The following is a 21,793-nucleotide window of genomic DNA, read 5'->3' as shown; positions in this document are numbered from 1 at the left end:
TGGAAGCATTTAAAGGTAATTAGAGTGATAACCTTTAATAGATCATGAGAAGGGTAGAAGAGAGAAAAAATCAGGAGGCAAAAGTCAGTAAAGGAGGCCAGCTGTATTTACACGCATGAAGGTTTGTGTGCTATGTTACATCTTGTTTAGCTTCCCCAAGAATGCATTCATTTTTATATTCAAAATTCTGAAAGATAGAGGCAGGAATTATGAAACTATTAATTATGAGTACTAATGCTGTATTTTATAAATTAGGCATTTTGGATAATGTTTAAAGTTTTAGTACAAGGAAATAAATAGTGAATGTACAGTACATGGTGCTGGTTTTTCCCTTTGTTTCATTACTTTTTTATTACTCAACCTGGGGCCTCAAGTTTCTCTTGAAAGTTAGGCACTTCTTCTCCCATTGAGGTCAGACCAGGCAGTTCTCAGTTATATAAGTGTCAAGGACCTTAATCCAGTTCATTTACTGGCTGGTGGCTCAGTATTTGAGAACTCTTAGGGATCCCCATTAGTTGAGATGGCTGGTCTTCCTAAGGGTCACCCTCCTCCTAAATTTCTTCCAGCCTTTCCCTAATTCAGTCACAGGGGTCCAAGACATCAGCCCATTAGTTGCATGTAGTATCTTCATCTTTCTCAGCCAGCTGTTTATTGAGCCTCTCAGAGGACAGCAGTGTTGAGTTCCAGTCTGTAAGCACAGGACAGTATCAGTAATCTTGTCAAAATTTGCAGCCTTCCCTAGAAATGCTGGGCCCGTCATTGAAAGCTACCTTTCCCTAAGTCTCATCTCTGTTTTATCCATGCAGTTTTTTTGAGACAGGAACGATTCTGGGTCAGAATTTTTGACTGTGGCATGGCAACCCCGTTCCTGCATTTGATGCCCTGCCTTTCTCCTGGAGGTGGACTATACAAGGACTATACAAGGACTATACACTGTTGACATTTCATGTAGGTCCCTCCCTTAGAGTCCTGAGAATCTATCACCTCCCAGGTCTTTGGTACATTCCAGAGGTTACTCCCACATCCCAGCCCCCTCCCCTTGAGGTTGTGTATTTCTTTCATTCTGCTGACTGCCAGGGCTTCTTCCTCTTTTATCACCTGCTCCCCCACCCTGAAAACCATACCTGATTATCATCCCCTTTTCTCTCTCCTTTCCCTCTCTCACCTAGATCCCTCCATCCTTCTCACTCCCTTGATTGTTTTCTTCTCCCTCCCAGGTGGAATTGAAACATCCTAACATGGGCCCTACTGTTTGTCAACCTTCTTAAGTACTGTGGATTGTATCCTAGGAACTCTGTACATTTTTGGCTAATATCCATCTATTATTGAGTACATACCATTCATGTCCTTTGGGGTCTAAGTTACCTCACACAGGCAGATATTTTCTAGTTCAATTCATTTGCCTGCAAAATTGATGTCCTCATACTTAACAGCTGAATAGTATTCCATTGTGTAAATGAGCTAAATTCTCTTTAGCCTTTCAGTTATAGGATATCTGGGTTTTTTCCAGCTTCTAGCTTTCACAGATTAGTCTTCCATGAACACATTAGAGCACATGGCCCTGTGTGTGGCATCTTTTGGATATATGCTTAAGAGTGGTATTGCTGGGTCATAAGGTAGATCTATTTACAGTTTTCTGATGAACAGCCAGACTGATTTCCCAAGTGGGTGGACCACTATGAAATATCCCACAAGAGATGGAGGAGTGCTTCATTTCTCCACATGTTTGCCATCATGCCTTCACCTGAGTTTTTGATCTCAGCTATCCTGAGTGGTTTAAGGTAGAATCTCAGAGTATTTCTGATTTGTAATTTCCTAATAACTAAGGACTTTAAACGTTGCTTTAAGTGTTCTCAGCCCTGCAAGATTCCTCTGCTGTGAATTCATAACTATATACCTCAGTTTTTCAATTGGTTGTTTTGTTTTTAGGAGATTAGCTTTTTGAGTTCTTTATACATTTTGGATATTAGCCTCTATTGGATGTGGGGCTAGTGAAGATTTTTTTTCCAATCTGTGGGTTTCATATTTGTCATATTTGCTATGTCTTTTGCCTTCCAGAAACTTTTCAGTTTCATGAGGTCTCATTTATCAATTCTTGATCTTCGAGCCTGAGCCATTGGCATTCTATTTAAGGAATTTCCCCTGCGCCAATGAGTTCGAGGCTCTTTACCAATTTCTCTTCTATTAGATTCAGTGTTCCTGGTTTTATGTTGATGTTCTTGATACCCTTGGACTCTCCATATACCTATTCAATATAGTACTTGAAGTTCTAGCTAGAGCAATATGGCAACAACAGGAAAACAAGGGGCTACAAATTGGCAAAGAAGTCAAAGTATCACTGTTTTCAGATGATATAATAGTATACAAATGTGAACCGAAAAAAAATCCTAGCAGAGACATTCTCCAACTGTTAAACAAATTCAGCAAGGTGGTTAGATATAAAATTTACTCAAATCAGTAGTCCTCCTATATACAGATGATAAATGGCCTGAAAAGAATATCAGGAAATAAGACCCTTCAAAATAGTTATAAATAATAATAAAAAAATCTTAGAGTAAAGAACTTCTTCAATCCACTCAAGAGGAAAATAAAAAAAAAAATCTCAGAAAATGGAGAGATCTCCCATGCTCATGTATTGGTAGGATTAACATAGTAAAAATGGCTAGTCTACCAAAAGCAATCTACAGATTAAATTCTATCCCTATCAAAATTCCAACATAATTCCTCACAGACATGGTATAAGCAATTCTCAATTTCATATGGAAAAACAAAAAACTGAAGCTAGGGAAAACAATTCTAAACAATTAAAGGACTTCTGGGGAAACACCATCAATCACCTCAAGCTGCACCACAAAGCAATAGTGATAAAAACTGCATGGTCGATCAACAGATTAGAATTGAAGACCCTGAAATAAACCCACACTCTTATGTACACTTCATCTTTGACAAAGAATTCAAAACTGGACAAAAGAAAGTATCTTCATTAAATAGTGTGGTCTAACTGGTCATCTGTACGTAGAAAAATGAAAATGGATACATATTTCTCACAAAGCTCAAGGTGTTGATTTAAAAGATCTAATTACTTTTTCTTCTTAAACAAATACATGATGCATTCAATAAAAATATAGTAGAAGATTGAAAGTTAGAAAGCTGGAAAGTCAAAGAACACCAAAAGAAAACCCACAGAGTAAACTGATCTGGGCCCAATGTGGGGCTTCAGAGACTGAACCGCCAACCAAAGAGCAAGTAGGGGCTGGACCGAGGCCTCTATAGATTTGTAGCAGAATTGAATCTTAGTCTTCATGTTCATCCCCTAACAGTGGGAGAAATGTCTGTCTCTGACAATCCCCGCCATTGGATCACATTCCTCTCACCAAACAGTCCTGTTGGGCCTCAGTGAGAGAGAATGTGCTTAGGTATGCTGTAACTGGATGTTCCAGAGAGGACTGGTACACAAGACAGCTCCTCTATCTCTGAGGATGGGGTGGGGGAGAAGAGATTTGTAATTATGGATCTTTGAAGAGAGGAGGGCTGGGCTGCTGTAATAAGGGGGCACTGAATAAATTTATTAAAATCTGTATAAATTTCTGTCAAAAACAAAAAAGAAATAAAATATCTTAACTTTTACTCGTGAATGTATATAATAAATTTTAGATTTTTCTTTTTACCATTCTTCTGTACCTGCTGAACTTTCATTCTTCCCAATAAGCCTTTTCTACCTTTAATGACGTCTTTCTGTGTAAAGCTTGACAAATTAGACTTGTTTTCATGAATGTGAGTTAGTGTCTCCTCTTTTAAATGATGTAAAGTTATTTTTTATTTATTTTCATTTGGAGTTGTGAACATAATAAGGGTACCACATAAAAGAGGGAAAACTCAGAAATAGGATGATACAAGGAAAACTGAATAAAGTTACAACTAAATGTAGGCTGGATGTAAGGAACTCCATTCCATAGTGTGGTATGCAGACACCATACTCTGCAGGGAATGCGAGTGAGAGGAGCCCTTCTAAGGAAGACAACCTTCTGTGGAGCTCACTCACCCCATGTAACCACAGGGAGGATCCTGAAGGTAAAGACTGGATTTAAGCTCGCTCCTTCATTCTAAGTGCCATTTAGTTAAAACCCAATCAAAGGCCAGAATGTTAAGTGTAGACTTACTAAAATACAGTTTGTGGAGTATAGAATCCACTAGAAACAGCAAACTAGGAAAATACAGTGTGAACATAACAATGCCAAAATGGACTCTAAGTAATACCACACCTGGCAGAGGGAGGAAAGTCAACGTGAGAGCTAAAGAGAGCTGAGTAGTCTTAAGAAAAGGTGGCTCAGTCAGATATAATCTCTAATGTTCTCTCCCATGGAAAGAATTAGAAGGTTTGAGTTTTTAGTCTTGTTAAATAATGGCTAAATAGACAGATAAACATGATGTTCATTGGCCAAATTGAACTTTTGTCAACCAGCTAAATATTTGTAGTATAAATTAAGTATAATATACACATTTAACAATGAACGTAGCATGTGCTACTCACAGGAAATATTGCTTTTTGCTTTCAGAAGTGTACCTGCCAGTTGGAATTCAATGAGCCTTGGTGTGACATTTACAATTTGGAGATTCATTGGTATGTGTTTTCAGCTATATTAAATGTACAAAATTGTTCATCTTTGCTATGTAAATTGTCACATATATTTAAACTTCAATATGTAATGCTGTAAAGTGAAACAAAACTGAATATGAGATTGCTCTGAACTATTTAGAAGTTAAGTAAATACAGAGAGAAGTTAGGTAAAATATAAGCCACACAATTAAACAAAATAGGCATCAATTATGTTGTGTAAGGTGAAGCCTTGCATTTGGAGCTCAAGTGCCTTCATCTTCTCACACAAATTATAGATTTTATAAAACATCCACATATTCAAGATAATGCTATACTTGTATGCTTGTGGATTCCCATAAGAAATATGTTCTGTGTAATATTTTCCCTAATCATAGTTTTTGGCCATATTTATATTAGTATTCATAAATTTCCTCCTGCAGAAGAGTTCTCCGATTCAATTAAAAAGGGGTTGGTTGTCATATAAACAGTCTTGCCACTATTGCACCATGGGCACTAACTGCCTGAAAGCGGTGTGCTGTACTTTGTTCTGGCCATGGATAATACCCTACTTTTCTCCATCAGAAAAACTTGCACAGATCTATGAACACTAGTCAGCAAAGAGATTTCAGGGCAGTTTTCTCTGTGTGCTATAACTAAAGTGTGTTTTGTCTTCAGTAATCTGGTCATAGAGTCTAGATGTGGTGGTACTATCATCAATGTCCCTAGACCATATTGTTTCAAGTGCCTCTACAGCCTCCCTAACAAATAACCAACAGAAAGAAAAATGTGGTTGTTACTGAGATTTTCACTTAACATTACGTATGTTCATAGAGAGTGTTATTTACAAATGTGGTACACATATGTTCAAACTCTGAAATAATTCTTATCACATGACCTTATTCTATCATTCCTGGGCATATAAACAAAGGAACTGATATCTTATCACATAGATACCAGCATATTCATGCTCATTGATTTTATATTGTGTTACAGATAAGAATGGCAACTTAGATAGTCATCAGATGATGAATGGGCCCTGAGGATGCATACATATACATAGTATAACTTTGTTTACCAGTAATGAAAAATGACATTGAGAAACTTGTAGGAAAATGCACATAACCAAAAGGAATTATATTGAGTGAGGTCACTCATGTCCAACAATATAATTCTAGATGTTCCTAGTCGTATGTGGATCATAGGTTCTGATCATTTGTAGGTTTTATCCAAAGTAGATGTTGAAACTAGAAATGGCCCATTGCTTAATAGGATGGATGTACTTGGTGCGGGGTGTTGGGGGGGGAGGTGTGGGGGGGATGGATGGCAGAATATAGTTGAGATGAAAGTTGAGAGGTAGAACGTAGGGAATAGAGGGGTTTTGGCAGAGTGGAATAATAGAGCAGCAAAAGAAGGGCCAGGAAAGCCTCAGAGAAAATGAAGTTTTCATGAAGAAGTTACATATACAACAATGGTGTTGCAGTTTGAGGAAAAGTATATAAAGGAGAATGATAAAACTCATGTGATATGAAACCACAGAGAGAAATACTGGGTGCTGTGGTTTTAAAGGAATGGGAATGAGATGTAGGGGAGAGGAATAGAGGATGAGTCCATCAAAACGAAGAATGATAGATGATTTATGATCTCACTAGCTTTTAAGCTAAATTAAAAGAATATGAATAGACATGTGTTTTATCACCAACTAAAGAGTACACATGGAGGGACCCATGGCTTCAGCTACATATGTAACAGAGGATGGCTTAGTTAGACATCAATGAGAGGAGAGGCCCTTGGTCCTGTGAAGCCTGGATGCCCCAGTGTAGAGGAATGCCAGGTCAGGACACTGAGGAATGGGGGATTTTCAGAGGCAAATAAGGAAAGAGGATAACATTTGAAATGTAAAGAAAGAAAATTTCTAATAAAAATGTGATTTACTTGATAGCAACACATCAAAAAACATTTAAAGCACACACGCATGCATACACACATACACACACACACACACACACACCACAAGCCAGAGTTTGTTTGTGTTTATGTATGTACAAACAGGTTAGTGCCACATATAGTTTCAAACATCCACTGGAGACACTTGGAATATATTTCCAGAGAACAAGAGAACATTCTTAAGAGAAATAGACAAGAGAATGCAATCAATTAATAGTATGAAGTCACTTTTGGTTATTAAAAGTCTCATCTTTAAAGATAGTTGGAGTAAAAAAATCATGTAGTATAGTTCCTTTGCTGTAAATATGTATGTTGCAAACAACAGCATGAACAGAATTCTAAAATCATTACAAACTACTAACATTGGTGTATATGTAAGCATCAGGATATTGATTATCAAGTTTTTAAGCCAATAGAGAAAAGGCTTTTACAGAATTTTACATATTTTTTAGAGGATCTTGTGTGTGTGTGTGTGTGTGTGTGTGTGTGTGTGTGTGTGTGTGTGTTTCTTGAGAAGAAATTATTCGTATCCTGATTTTTTTTTTAATGAAGTACTTCTTTCTAATCATTGACTTCTTTATAGGATCAGTCCCTGCACCAATATTTTTTACAAGACACGCAGCTTTATGTTGTAGTTTCTGGGATATTAATGAATGTGGAAGAAAAGTGCGTTGTTGGATCTATCATAAGGAAAAATTGATCTTCATATTTGTGGGAATGTGTAAGTGATATAAATTTCATAAACTTAAATAGTTAATTTTAAATTTTTCTATTGTTTATATGAAGGTAATAACTATGAATGAGAACTTTGATAATTAAAGGCTTACAGAATTATGTAGAAATTATTCCATGAACTTGTAATACATAAGTTATGTAAATGCTTACATTTTTCTGTTAAATGTCCTCTAGATTTCTGTTATACATTTAAAAGTGTGATAATCGCTTCTGGTTTCTGTCTGCTTCAGGTGAGAATCCTCTGCCACAGGGCTCCATACCCAGGTGGTGCAGGGAGATAGCTAGTATTCCAGGAGTGCAGGCAGACCTGTGAGTGCAGTTAGAAACACCCCTTCTTTTCAGAGGAACATGCCTGGAACCCACAGGACACAGGAACCCAGGGGAAGCCTGGAACAGGAGCCTTGTAGTTTCTGTGCACCAGCTGATGAGGATCCTCCATTATAGAGCTCCATACCCAGGTGGCACAGGGAGATAGCTAGCTCTTTTGAGTGCAGACAGGCCTGTGAGTGCAGGTAGCAACACCCCTGCTGCTCAAAGGTATCCATACAAAACACTCAGGAAACAGAAGCCTGGGACTGGAAGCTTTCAATTTCTGTCTGCACCCAGAGATAACTCTGGGCCACAGAGTTACATACACAAATACCACTAGGAGAGAGCTGGTCTCCCAGGAGGGCCTACATACCTGCAAGCACAGAGCTGAACTTGCAGAGAGAACTGGTCTCCCAGGAGTACTGACACACAGGCTGGCAGGACAGACAAGCTACAATCAAAGACAGCAAGATTACCTAACACCAGAGATAATCAGATGGCAAAAGGCAAACACAAGAATACAAGCAATACTTGATCATGGTGGATGATCGTTTTGATGTGTTCTTGGATTCGGTGGGCAAGAATTTTATTTAGTATTTTTGCATTGATATTCATAAGGGAAATTGGCCTGAAATTCTCTTTCTTAGTTGGATCTTTGTGTGGTTTTGGTGTCAGCGTAATAGTGGCTTCGAAGAAGCAGTTGGATAGTGTTCCTTCTGTTTCTATTTGGTGGAAAAGTTTGAAGAGTATTGGTGTTAAGTCTTCTTTGAAGGTCTGATAGAATTCTGCACTGAAACCATCTGGTCCTGTGCTTCTTTTGGTTGGAAGCCTATCTATGACCTCTTCTATTTCTTTAGGGGTTAAGAGTCTGTTTAGATGGTCTATTTGATCCTGGTTCAATTTTGAAAATTGGTATCTATCTAAGAAAATGTTCATTTCCTCCAGATTCTCCAGTTGTGTTGAGTATAGGTTTTTGTAGTAGGATCTGATGATTTTTTGAATTTCCTCGGTTTCTGTTGTAATATCTCCATTTTCATTTCTAATTTTGTTAATTTGGATACTTTCTCTGTGCCCTTTGGTTAGTCTGGCTAAAGGTTTATCTATCTTGTTGATTTTTTCAAAGAACCAGCTTTTGGTTTTGTTGATTCTTTGTATGGTTCTCTTGGTTTCTACTTGATTGATTTCAGCCCTGAGTTTGATGATTTCCTGTCTTCTTCTCCTCCTGGGTGAATAAGCTTCTTCTTGTTCCAGGGTTTTCAGTTGTTCCATTAATCTTCTAGTGTAAGCTCTCTCAAATTTCTTTTGGGAGGCACTCAAAGCTATGAGTTTTCCTCTTAGCACTGCTTTCATTGTGTCCCATAGATTTGTGTATGTTGTGACTTGATCAAGTAGGCTTCATCCCAGAGATGCAGGGATGGTTCAATATAAGGAAATCCATAAATGCTATCCACTACATAAATAAACTCAAAGAAAAAAACCACATGATCATTTCATTAGATGGTGAAAAGGCATTTGACAAAATTCAGCATCCTTTCCTGCTAAAAGTCTTGGAAAGGACAGGAATTCAAGGCCCATATCTAAACATAGTAAAAGCAATATACAGCAAACCGGTAGCCAACATCAAACTAAATGGAGAGAAACTTGAAGCAATCACACTAAAATCAGGGTCTAGACAAGGCTGCCCCCTCTCTCCATATCTTTTCAATATAGTTCTTGAAGTCCTAGCTAGAGCAATTAGACAACAGAATGAAGTCAAAGGGATACAAATTGGAAAGGAAGAAGTCAAACTATCACTATTTGCAGATGATATGATCATTTACTTAAGTGACCCTAAAAACTCTACTAGAGAACTCCTAGAGCTAGTAAACAACTTCAGCAAAGTGGCTGGCTACAAAATCAACGCAAGCAAATTAGTAGCCTTTATATATTCAAAGGATAAGCAGACTGAGAAAGAAATTAGGGAAATATGACCCCCTTCACAATAGCTACAAACAGCATAAAGTATCTTGGGGTGACTCTAACCAAACAAGTGAAAGACCTATATGACAAGAACTTCAGATCTCTGAAGAAGGAAATTGAAGAAGGTCTCAGAAAATAGAAAAACCTTCCATGCTCGTGGATTGGCAGGATTAATATAATAAAAATGGGCATCTTGCCAAAGGCAATCTACAGATTCAATGCTATTCCCATAAAAATCCCAACCTAGTTCTTCATAGAGCAAGAAAGAGCAATACTCAAATTCATCTGGAATAACAAAACACCCAGGATAGCTAAAACTATTCTCAACAGTAAAAGAACTTCAGGGGGATTCAATATCCCAGACTTTAAACTCTACTACAGAGCAATAGTGATAAAAACTGCATGGTATTGGTACAATATCAGGCAAGCAGATCAATGGAATAGGATTGAAGACCCGGAAATGAACCAACACACCTATGGTCACTTGGTCTTCGACAAAGGAGCTGAAAGCATCCAGTGGAAAAAAGATAGTCTTTTTAACAAATGGTGCTGGTTCAATTGGAGGTCAGAATGCAGAAGAATGTGCATCGATCCATTCTTATCTCCTTGTACCAAGCTCAACTCCAAATGGATCAAGGACCTCCACATAAAACCTGACACACTGAAACTAATCGAAAAGAAACTGGAGAAGACCCTGGAAGATATGGGCACAGGGGAAAAGTTCCTGAATAGAACACCAATAGCTTATGCTCTAAGATCAAGAATTGACAAATGGGACCTCATAAAACTACAAAGTTTCTGTAAGAAAAAGGACACCGTCAAAAGGACAAAATGTCAACCAACAGACTGGGAAAGGATCTTCACCAACCCTAAATCCGACAGAGGGCTAATATCTAATATATACAAGAACTCAAGAAAGTAGAACCCAGAGAACCAAATAACCCCATTAAAAAGTGGGGTACGGAGCTAAACAAAGAATTTTCACATGAAGAACTTTGGAGAGCTGAGAAACACCTTAAGAAATGTTCAACATCATTAATTATTAGGGAAATGCAAATCAAAACAACCCAGAGATTTCACCTCACACCAGCAGAATGGCTAAGGTCAAAAACTCAGGAGACAGCAGGTGTTGGCGAGGATGTGGAGAAAGAGGAACACTCCTCCACTGCTGGTGGAATTGCAAGATGGTGCAACTACTTTGGAAATCAGTCTGGCGGTCAGTTTGGAAATCAGTTTGGAAAACTGGGCATGTCACTTCCTGAGGACCCTGTTATATCACTACTGGGCATATATCCAGAGGATTCTTCAGCATGCAATAAGGACACATGCTCCACTATGTTCATAACAGCCCTATTTGTAGTAGCCAGAAGCTGGAAAGAACCCAGGTGTCCTTCAACGGAGGAATGGATAAAAAAAATGTGGTATATTTACACAATGGAGTACTATTCAGCTATTAGAAACAATGAATTCATGAAATTCTTAGACAAATGGATGGAGCTGGAGAACATCATACTAAGTGAGGTAACCCAGTCTCAAAAGATCAATCATGGTATGCACTCACTGATAAGTGGATATTAGCCTAGAAACTTTGAATACCCAGGACATAATCCACAAATTAAATGATGTCCAAAAAGAATGGAGAGTGGCCCCTGGTTCTGGAAAGACTCAGTGCAAGAGTATAGGGGAATTCCAGAACAGGGAATTGGGAAGGGGTGGATGGAAGAATAGGGGGACGGCAGAGGGCTTATGGGACTTGCGGGGAGTGAGGACCCAGAAAAGGGGAAATCATTTGCAATGTAAATAAAAAAATAATAAAAAGTAAAAAAAACAAAACAAAAAACAAAAACAACAACAACAACAACAACAAAAGAATACGAGCAATAGAAACTAAGGCTACTTGGCATCATCAGAACCCAGTTCTCCCACCACAACAAGTCCTAGTCACCCTAATGCACCAGAAAAGGAAGACTCTGATTTAAAATAGCATCTCATGATGTTGATAGAGGACTTCAAGAAGTACATAAATAACTCTCTTAAAGAAATACAGGAGAACACAGATAAACATGTAGAAACACTTAAAGAGGAAACACAAAAAACCCTTAAAGAATTATAGCAAAACACAACCAAACAGGTGAAGGAATTGAGCAAAACCATCCAGGATATAAAAATGGAAGTAGAAGCAATGAAGAAATCAGAAAGGGAGACAACTCTGGAGATAGAAAACCTAAGAAAGAAATCAGGAGTCATAGATGCAAGAATCAACAACAGAATTCAAGAGATAGAAGAGAGAATCTCAGATGCAGAAAATACCATAGAAAACATTGACCCAATAGTCAAAGAAAATGCAAAATGCAAAAACTCCTAACCCAAAACATTCAGGAAATCCAGGACACAATGAGAAGACCAAACCTAAGGATAATATGTATAGAAGAAAGTGAAGATTCCCAACATAAAGGGCCAGTAAATATTTTCAACAAAATTATAAAAGAAAACTTTCCTAACCTAAAGAAAGAGATGCCCATGAACATACAAGAATCCTACAGAACTCCAAATAGATTGGACCAGAAAAGAAATGCCTTCTGTCACATAATAATCAAAACACCAAATGTACTAAACAAAGAAAGAATATTAAAAGCAGTAAGGGAAAAAGGTCAAGTAACATATAAAGGTAGACCTATCAGAATTATACCAGACTTCTCACCAGAGATTATGAAAGCTAGATGATCCTGGGCAGATCTTATACAGACCCTAAGAGAACACAAATGCCAGCCTAGACTACTATACCCAGCAAAACTATCAATTACCATAGATGGAGAAACCAAGATATTTCATGACAAAACAAAATTTACACAATATCTTTCCACAAATCCAGCCCTGCAAAGGCTAATAGATGGAAAATGCCCACACAGGATGGAAATTACACCCTAGAAAAAGCAAGAAAATAATCTTCTTTTAACAAACATAAAAGAAGATAGCCACACAAACAAAAAAAAGTCAAAAATAACAGGAAGCAACATTGACTATACCTTAATATCTCTTGACATCAATGGATCAATTCCCCCAACAAAAATACATAGACTAACAGCATTGATACATAAAGAGGCCCCAGCATTTTCCTACATACAGAAATATCACCTCAGTATCAAAGATAAACACTACCTTAAAGGGCTGGAAAACAATTTTCCAAGAAAATGGTCCCAGGAAACAAGTTGGAGTAGCCATTCTATTATCAGATAAAATTGACTTTCAACCAAAAGTCATAAAAAAACATAATGAAGGACACTTCATACTCATTGAGGGAAAAATCTACCAAGAAGTACTCGCAATTCTGAACATCAATGCTCCAAATGCAAGGGCACCCACATTCATAAAAGAAACTTTACTAAAAAGTCAAAGCACACATTGTACCTCACACAATAGTTGTGGGGTACTTCAACACCCTACTCTTACCAATGGACTGATCAAGAAAACACAAAATGAACAGAGACACAGTGAAACTGACAGAAGTTATGGGCCAATGGATTCAACAGACATCTATAGAGCATTTTATCCTAAATCTAAAGAATATCCCTTCTTCTCAGTACCTCATGGTAACTTCTCCAAAACTGACCATATAATTGGTCACAAAAGAGACCTCAACAGATATAAGAAGATCAAACTAATCTCATGCCTCCTATCAGATCACTATGGGTTAAGGCTAATCTTCAATAGCAATAACAACAACAACAAAAACAGAAACCCCATGTGCACATGGAAGCTGAACAACAATCTACTCAATGATAACTGGGTCAAGAAAGGAAGGAAGGAAGGAAGAAAGAAAGAAAGAGAAAGAAAGAAAGAGAAAGAAAGAAAGAAAGAAAGAAAGAAAGAAAGAAAGGAAGGAAGGAAGAAAGAAAGAAAGAGGGAGAAAGAAAAAGAGAGGGAGAAAGAAAAAGAGAGGGAGAAAGAAAAAGAGAGAGAGAGAAAGGAAGGAAGGAAGGAAGGAAAGAAAGAAAGAAAGAAAGAAAGAAAGAGAGAAAGAAAGAAAGAAAGAAAGAAAGAAAGAAAGAAAGAAGAAAGAAAGAAAAGAAAGGAAGGAAGAAAAGAAGGAAGAAGGAAAGAAAGAAATTAAAGACTTTTTATAATTTCATGAAAATGAAGCCATAACATACCCAAACCTATGGGAAACAATGAAAGCAGTCCTAAGAGGAAAAATCATGGCTCTGAGTGCCTCTAAAAAGAAACTGGAGAGAGCATACACTAGTAGCTTGACAGCACATTTGAAAACTCTAGAATAAAAAGAAGCAAATACACACAAGAGGGGTAGATGGCAGGAAATAATCAAGCTCAAGGCTGAAATCAACCAAGTAGAAACAGTAACAACAAAAACTATACAAAGAATCAACCAATCTAAGAGCTGATTCTTTGAGAATATCAACAAGATAGATAAACCCTCAGCCAGATTAACCAGGGGGCACAGAGACAGTATCCAAATTAACAAAATTAGAAATGAAAGGGGAGAGTGCAGCAGTAGCTGGTCCAGCTGAAGGGCCATCAGCAGTGGAACCAAGGTGACACAGGGTCCAGTTAGGCCCTGTGCCCACGACCACTGACCTTCGCTGGCCAGCCGGGCTGCAAGCAGCTGCGGATTTACAGTGCCTTTCACTGCACAGAAGCCACTTCAGAACTCTGCCTCCGGCCAGTCAGGAGAGACTCACCTCCATCTTGGTTTCGGACTCCAGAGAGATCAGACAGATTGAGGTACACAAACATAACCCGAGGCCAACATCGCGGGGGTCTAAGCCCGACGGGCGTTGGCCTACACCCAGACCCTGGGCTCTTCGGGGGGCCATGGGGTGCTAACCCAGCCAGGAGGTTTTTTTTTTTTTTTTTTTTTTTTTGCCCAGGTCAGCACCGCCATTTTGCCTACAGGACGCCAGAGAACTCTAGCAGGCAAAGCCAGCTAACAGGCGTAGCCTGAGGCTAACAAAACGGGGGTCTAGGCCCCAACAGGACCTGGACTGACCCCAAGAACTGGGCGGCTTGGTGGGTCATCTGTGTGTCAACCCACCCAGGAGGTTGTTAGCCCAGCAGACTCTCCCGGCACTTTCAGGGAGCGCAAGCTCACACACCCGCCATCCTGGCCACCTGACAGACCCAATTAACAGTCATAGCCCGAGGGGAACTTTGCTTGGACCTTGGCCTCCCAGGCTTTTGCCTGGGCCCAGGCCCAGGGCCTGAGCAGCCAGGCTAGCCTTGTGTGCACCAAATGAGTTCAGAGATCGGCTGCCCATCAGAGTGATCAGCACGCAGAAAAGGTCCTGGCAGCATACAGCATCAGCACTCCCTGAAGGTGCAAACGGGCATCATCTGGTTCACAGACACAATCTGAGGCAAAGCACACTAGAGCTGCAAGGGCACCAAAGAGGAGGACAGCACATCAGCAATCTGCTACAGGGGAAACCCAGCCATCTAGTGTTGCAGTAATAGCCCCAGAGCCCCTCAGGAGGCCCAAACACCAGCCAGGGACAAGACCAACTAACTCCAGAGAACAAGATGGCAAAAGGCAAACACAGGAACACTACTAACAGAAATCTAGGCAATATGGGAGCATCTGAACCAAACTCTCCAACATCAGCAAATCCTGGTTATGCCAACACACCAGAGAAAAAAGATTTGGATTTAAAATCACTGATCATGATGCTACTAGAAGAACACAAAAAGGACATAAATGAATCTCTTAAAGAAATACAGGAGAACATGAATAAGCTAGAAACCCGTATAATGGAAATAGAAAAATCACTTAAAGAAATGCAGGAGAATAAGGCTTAAGAGATAGAAGCCAATAAAGAAGAAATGCAAAAAAAAAAAAAAAAAACAAAAACAAAAAAAAAACAAAAAAAAAACAAAAAAAAAACTTAAAGAAATGCAGGAGAACTTGAGTCAAGAGGCAGAAGTCATGAAAGAGGAAACACAAAAATCTCTTAAAGAATTACAGGAAAACACAAATAAACAAATGATGGAAATGAGCAAAACCATCCTGGTTCTAAAAACAGAAGTAGAAACAACTAAGAAATCACAAAGGGAGACAACTTTGGAGATAGAAAACCTTGAGAAGAAATCAGGGGCCATAGATGCAAATATAAACAACAAAATACAAGAGGTGAAAGAAAGCATCTCAGATGCCGAAGATACCATAGAAACCATTGACTCAACAGTCAAAGAAAATGCAAAATGCAAAAAGCTTGTATCCCAGAACATCCAGGAAATCCAGGATAAAATGAGAAGACCAAACCTAAGGATGATAGGTATGGATGAGAGTGAAGATTTACAACTGAAAGGGCCAACAAATATCTTCAACAAAATTATGGAAGAAAACTTTCCCAACTTAAAGAGAGAGATGCCTATGAATATACAAGAAGCCTACAGAACTCCAAACAGACTGGATCTGAGCAGAAATACCTCTAGCCACATAATAATTAAAACCCCAAATGTACTAAACAAAGAAAGAATATTAAAGGCAGTAAGAGAAAAAGGCCAAGTAACATATAAAGGAAGACCTATCAGAATCACACCAGACTTCTCACCAGAGAACATGAAAGCTAGAAGATCCTGGGCAGATCTCATGCAGACTCTAAGAGAACACAAAGGTCAGCCAAGACTACTATACCCAACAAAACTCTCAATCACAATAGATGGAGAAACCAAGACATTCCATGACAAAACCAAATTTACACAATATCTTTCCACAAACCCAGCTCTACAAAGAATAATAGGAGGAAAACTCCATTACAAGGAGGGAAACTACACCCTGGAAAAAGTAAGATAGTAACCTTCCTTCATCAAAGCCAAAAGAAGATAAACACTCAAATATAAAAATAACATCAAAAATGACAGGAAGTAATAATCACTCTTCCTTAATATCTCTTAACATCAATGGACTCAATTCCCCAATAAAAAGACATAGACTAACAGACTGGATAAGGAAACAGGACCCTACATTTTGCTGCATACAGGAAACACCCCTAAATGTCAAAGACAAAAACTACCTTAGAGTAAAAGGCTGGAAGACAATTTTACAAGCCAATGGTCTCAGGAAACGAGCCGGAGTAGCCATTCTAATATCAGATAAAATTGACTTTCAACCTAAAGTCATCAAAAAAGACACTGAGGGACACTTCTTGCTGGTCAAAGGAAAAATCCACCAAGAAGAACTTTCATTTCTGAACATCTATGCGCCAAATGCAAGGGCACCCTCATTCGTAAAAGAAACTTTACTAAAGCTCAAAGCACACATTGCACCTAACACAATAATTGTGGGGGACTTCAATACTGCACTCTCCTCAATGGACCGATAAGGAAAACGGAAACTAAACAGGGACACAGTAAAACTAATTGAAGCTTTGGACCAATTGGATTTGGCTGATATTTATAGAACATTTCACCCTAAAGCAAAAGAATATACCTTTTTCTCAGCACCTCAGGGTACCTTCTCCAAAATCAACCATATAATTGGTCACAAGACAGACTTCAACAAATACAAGAAGATTGAACTAATCCCATGCCTCCTATTAGATCACTATGGTATAAGAGTGGTTTTTCAATAGCAACAAAAACAACAGAAAGCCCACATATACATGGAGGCTGATCAATACTCTACTCAATGACACCTTGGCCAAAGAAAAATAAAGAAAGAAATCAGAGACTTTTTAGAATTTAATGAAAATGAAGGCACAACATACCCAAATCTTTGGGACAAAATGAAAGCAGTGCTAAGAGGAAAACTCAAAGCCCTGAGTGCCTCCAAAAAGAAAATGGAGAGAGCATACACTAGCAGCTTAATGGCACACTTGAAAGCCCTGTAACAAAAAGAAGCTATTTCACCCAGGAGGAGTAGAAGACAGGAAATCATCAAACTCAGGGCCGAAATCAATCAATTGGAAACAAAGAGAACCATACAAAGAATCAATGAGTCCAGGAGCTGGTTCTTTGAAAAAATCAACAAGATAGATAAACCCTTAGCCAGACTGACCAAAGGGCACAGAGAAAGTATCCAAATTAACAAAATTAGAAATGAAAAGGGAAATATTACAACAGAAACCGAGGAAATCCAAAAAATCATCAAATCCTACTACAAAAGCCTATACTCAACACAACTGGAGAATCTGGAGGAAATGGACAATTTACTAGACAGATACCAAATACCAAAATTAAATCAGGACCAAATAGATCATCTAAACAGTCCCATAACCCCTAAAGAAATAGAAGGGGTCATAGAAAGTCTTCCAACCAAAAAAAGCACAGGACCAGATGGTTTCAGTGCAGAATTCTATCAGACCTTCAAAGAAGACCTAACACCAATACTCTTCAAACTATTCCACAAAATAGAAACAGAAGGAACACTACGCAATTCCTTCTATGAAGCCACAATTACGCTGATACCAAAACCACACAAAGATCCAACAAAGAAAGAAAACTTCAGACCAATCTCCTTTATGAACATCGATACAAAAATACTCAATAAAATTCTTGCCAACCGAATCCAAGAACACATCAAAACGATCATCCACCATGATCAAGTAGGCTTTATCCCAGGGATGCAGGGTTGGTTCAATATACAGAAATCCATCAATGCAATCCACGACATAAACTCAAAGAAAAAAACCACATGGTCATTTCATTGGATGCTGAAAAAGCATTTGACAAAATTCAGCATCCTTTCATGCTTAAAATTTTGGAAAGAACAGGAATTCAAGGCCCATACCTAAATATCGTTAAAGCAATATACAGCAAACCGGAAGCCAGCATCAAACTAAATGGAGAGAAACTTGAAGCAATCCCACTAAAATCAGGGACCAGACAGGGCTGCCCCCTTTCTCTTTATCTTTTCAAAATTGTACTTAAGGTACTAGCTCGGGCATTTAGATAACATAAAGAGGTCAAAGGGATACAAATCGGAAAGGAGGAAGTCAAACAATCATTATTTGCATATGACATCATAGTCTACCTAAGTGACCCAAAAAACTCCACTAGAGAAGTCCTACAGCCGATAAACAACTTCAGCAAAGTGGCAGGTTATAAAATCAACTCAAGCAAATCAGTGGCCTTCCTATACTCAAAGGATAAGCAGGCTAAGAAAGAAATTAGGGAAAGAACCCCCTTCACAATAGCCACAAACAGTGTAAAGTACCTTGGGGTGACTCTTACCAAACATGTGAAAGATCTGTATGACAAGAACTTCAAGACTCTGAAGAAGGAAATGGAAGAAGACCTCAAAAAATGGGAAAACCTCCCATGCTCACTGATCGGCAGGATCAATATAGTTAAAATGGCCATTTTACCAAAAGCAATATACAGATTCAATGTAATACCCATCAAAATCCCAACTCAATTCTTCATAAGGTTAGAAAGAGCAATTCTCAAATTCATCTGGAATAACGAAAAACCCAGGATAGCTAAAACTATTCTCAGCAACAAAAGAAAGTCTGGGGGAATCATTATCCCTGACCTCAAGCAATACTACAGAGTAATAGTGTTAAAAACTGCATGGTATTGGTACAGTGACAGGCAGGCGGATCAATGGAACAGGATTGAAGATTCAGAAATGAACCCACACACCTATGGACACTTGATCCTCGACAAAGGGGACGAAAACATCCAATGGAAAAAAAGATAGCCTTTTCAACATATGGTGCTGGTTCAACCGGAGGTCAGCATGCAGAAGAATGTGAATTGATCCATCCTTGCCTCCTTGTACTAAGCTCAAATCCAAATGGATCAAGGGCCTCCACATAAAGCCAGACACTCTGAAGATAATAGAAAAGAAACTGGGGAATACCCTTGAGGACAGTACAGGGAGAAAGTTTATGAACAGAACACCAATAGCATATGCTCTAAGATCAAGAATTGACAAATGGGACCTCATAAAATTACAAAGTTTCTGTAAGGCAAAGGACACCATCAAGAGGACAAATCGGCAACTAACAAATTGGGAGATCTTCACCAATCCTACATAAGATAGAGGGCTAATATCCAATATATATAAAGAACTCAAGAAGTTAGACTCCAGAAATCCAAACAACCCTATTAAAAAATGGGGTACAGAGTTAAACAAAGAATTCTCACGTGAAGAACTTCGGATGGCGGAGAAACATCTTAAAAAATGCTCAACTTCATTAGTCATTAGGGAAATGCAAATCAAAACAACCCTGAGATTTCACCTTACACCAGTCAGAATGGCCAAGATTAAAAATTCAGGAGACAGCAGGTGTTGGCGAGGATGTGGATAAAGAGGAACACTCCTCCACTGCTGGTGGGGTTGCAAATTGGTACAACCACTCTAGAAATCAGTCTGGCTGTTCCTCTGAAAACTGGGCACCTCACTTCCAGAAGATCCTGCTATACCACTCCTGGGCATATATCCAGAGGATTCCCCAGCATGTAATAAGGATACATGTTCCACTATGTTCATAGCAGCCCTATTTATAATTGCCAGAAGCTGGAAAGAACCCAGGTATCCCTCAACAGAAGAGTGGATGCAAAAAAAAAAATGTGGTATATCTACACAATGGAGTACTATTCAGCCATTAGATACAACGAATTCATGAAATTCTTAGGCAAATGGATGGAGTTAGAGAACATCATACTAAGTGAGGTAACCCAGACTCAAAAGATGAATCATGGTATGCACTCACTAATAAGTGGATATTAACCTAGAAAACTGGAATACCCAAAACATAATCCACACATCAAATGAGGTACAAGAAGAATTGAGGAGTGGCCCCTTGTTCTGGAAAGACTCAGTGAAGCAGTATAGAGCAAAATCAGAACAGGGAAGTGGGAAGGGTTGGGTGGGAAAACAGGGGGAGGGAAGGGGACTGATGGGACTTTCGGGGAGTGGGGGTCCAGAAAAGGGGAAATCATTTGAAATGTAAATAAATATATCAATAAATGTAAAAAAAAGACAAAAAGGAAAAAAGAAAAAAAAGAAAATATCTAATTAAAAAAAAGAGGGGGGAGACATAACAACAGAAACAGGAAATTCAAAAAATCATCAGAGGCTACTACAAAAGGCTTTACTGGAGAAAACTGGAAAATGTGGATGAAATGGACAATTTCCTAGAAAGATATCAGGTACCAAAGTTAAATCAAAATCAGATAAACAATCTAAACAGTCCCATAACCCCTAATTAAATAGAAGTACTCATCAATAGTCTCCCAACCAAGAACAGCCCATTACCAGATGGGTTTAGTGGTGAGCTCTATCAGACCTTCAAAGAAGAACTAATACCAATACTCTCTAAAGTATTTCACAAAATAAAAACTGAAGAAAAAGTACCCAATTTGTTCTATGAAGCTGCAGTTACTCTGATACCTAAATCAGACAAAGACTACAAAGAAGGAGAACTTCAGACCAAGTTTCCTTATGAATATTGATGCAAATCCTCACAAACTGAATTCAAGAACACATCATCTATCATGATATAGTAGACTTCATTCCAGGGATGCAGGGATGATTCAATGTAAGGAAATTCATGAACATAATTCACTATATAAACAAACTCAAAGAAAAAAAAACACTATATGATCATCTCATTAGATACTGAGAAAGCATTTAAAAAATCTAATACGTCTTCATGATAAAAGTCTTAGATCAGGAATTCAAGGCCCATGCCTAAGCATAGTAAAAGCAATGTACAGCAAAAAATAGCCAACATCAAACTAACTGGAGAGAAACTTGAAGCAATACCACTAAATTCCGGGAGTAGACAAGGTTGCCTACTCTCTCCTGACCTATGCACTATAGTACTCAAAGTCCTAGCCAGAACAATTACACAACAAAAGGACATCAAAAGAATACAAATTAAAAAGGAAGAAGTCAAAATATAACTATTTGCAGATGATAATGATAATATAATTAAGGGACCCCATATTATACCTGAGAACTCCCAAAGTTTATAAACAAGTTCAGCAAAGCAGCTGGATACAAAATTAACTCAAAAACTCACTGGCCTTCCTGTACTCAAAAGATAAGATGGTTGAGAATGAAATTAGAGAAATAAATCCCTTCACAATAGTAACAAATAATACTCTAACTAAATAAGTGAAATATCTGTATGACAAGAACTTCAAGTATCTGAAGAAAGAAATTAAAAATCTCAGACGATGGAATGATCTCCCATGCTCATGGATTTGCAGGATTAATATAGTAAAAATTGTCATCTTGCCAAAATCAGTCTACAGACTGAATGCAATCCCCATAAATATTCC

The 21,793-nt window shown here is 38.4% G+C and overlaps 1 protein-coding gene across 1 annotated transcript in view; it reads left to right on the top strand.

The window, feature by feature from the left end:
- LOC127692929 (solute carrier organic anion transporter family member 6C1-like) overlaps positions 1–21,793 on the top strand; it is a 123,862-nt gene that overhangs the window by 91,045 nt on the left and 11,024 nt on the right. Inside the window, 2 exon segments of the mRNA XM_052193556.1 lie at positions 4,557–4,621; positions 7,125–7,262. Of these exon segments, the coding sequence (XP_052049516.1) occupies positions 4,557–4,621; positions 7,125–7,262 (203 nt within the window).

Source organism: Apodemus sylvaticus, chromosome 9 (genome assembly GCF_947179515.1).
Source record: "Apodemus sylvaticus chromosome 9, mApoSyl1.1, whole genome shotgun sequence".
NCBI lineage: Eukaryota > Metazoa > Chordata > Mammalia > Rodentia > Muridae > Apodemus > Apodemus sylvaticus.
Note: the sequence above shows the minus strand (reverse complement) of the source record. Positions and strands in the feature narration are given on the sequence as shown.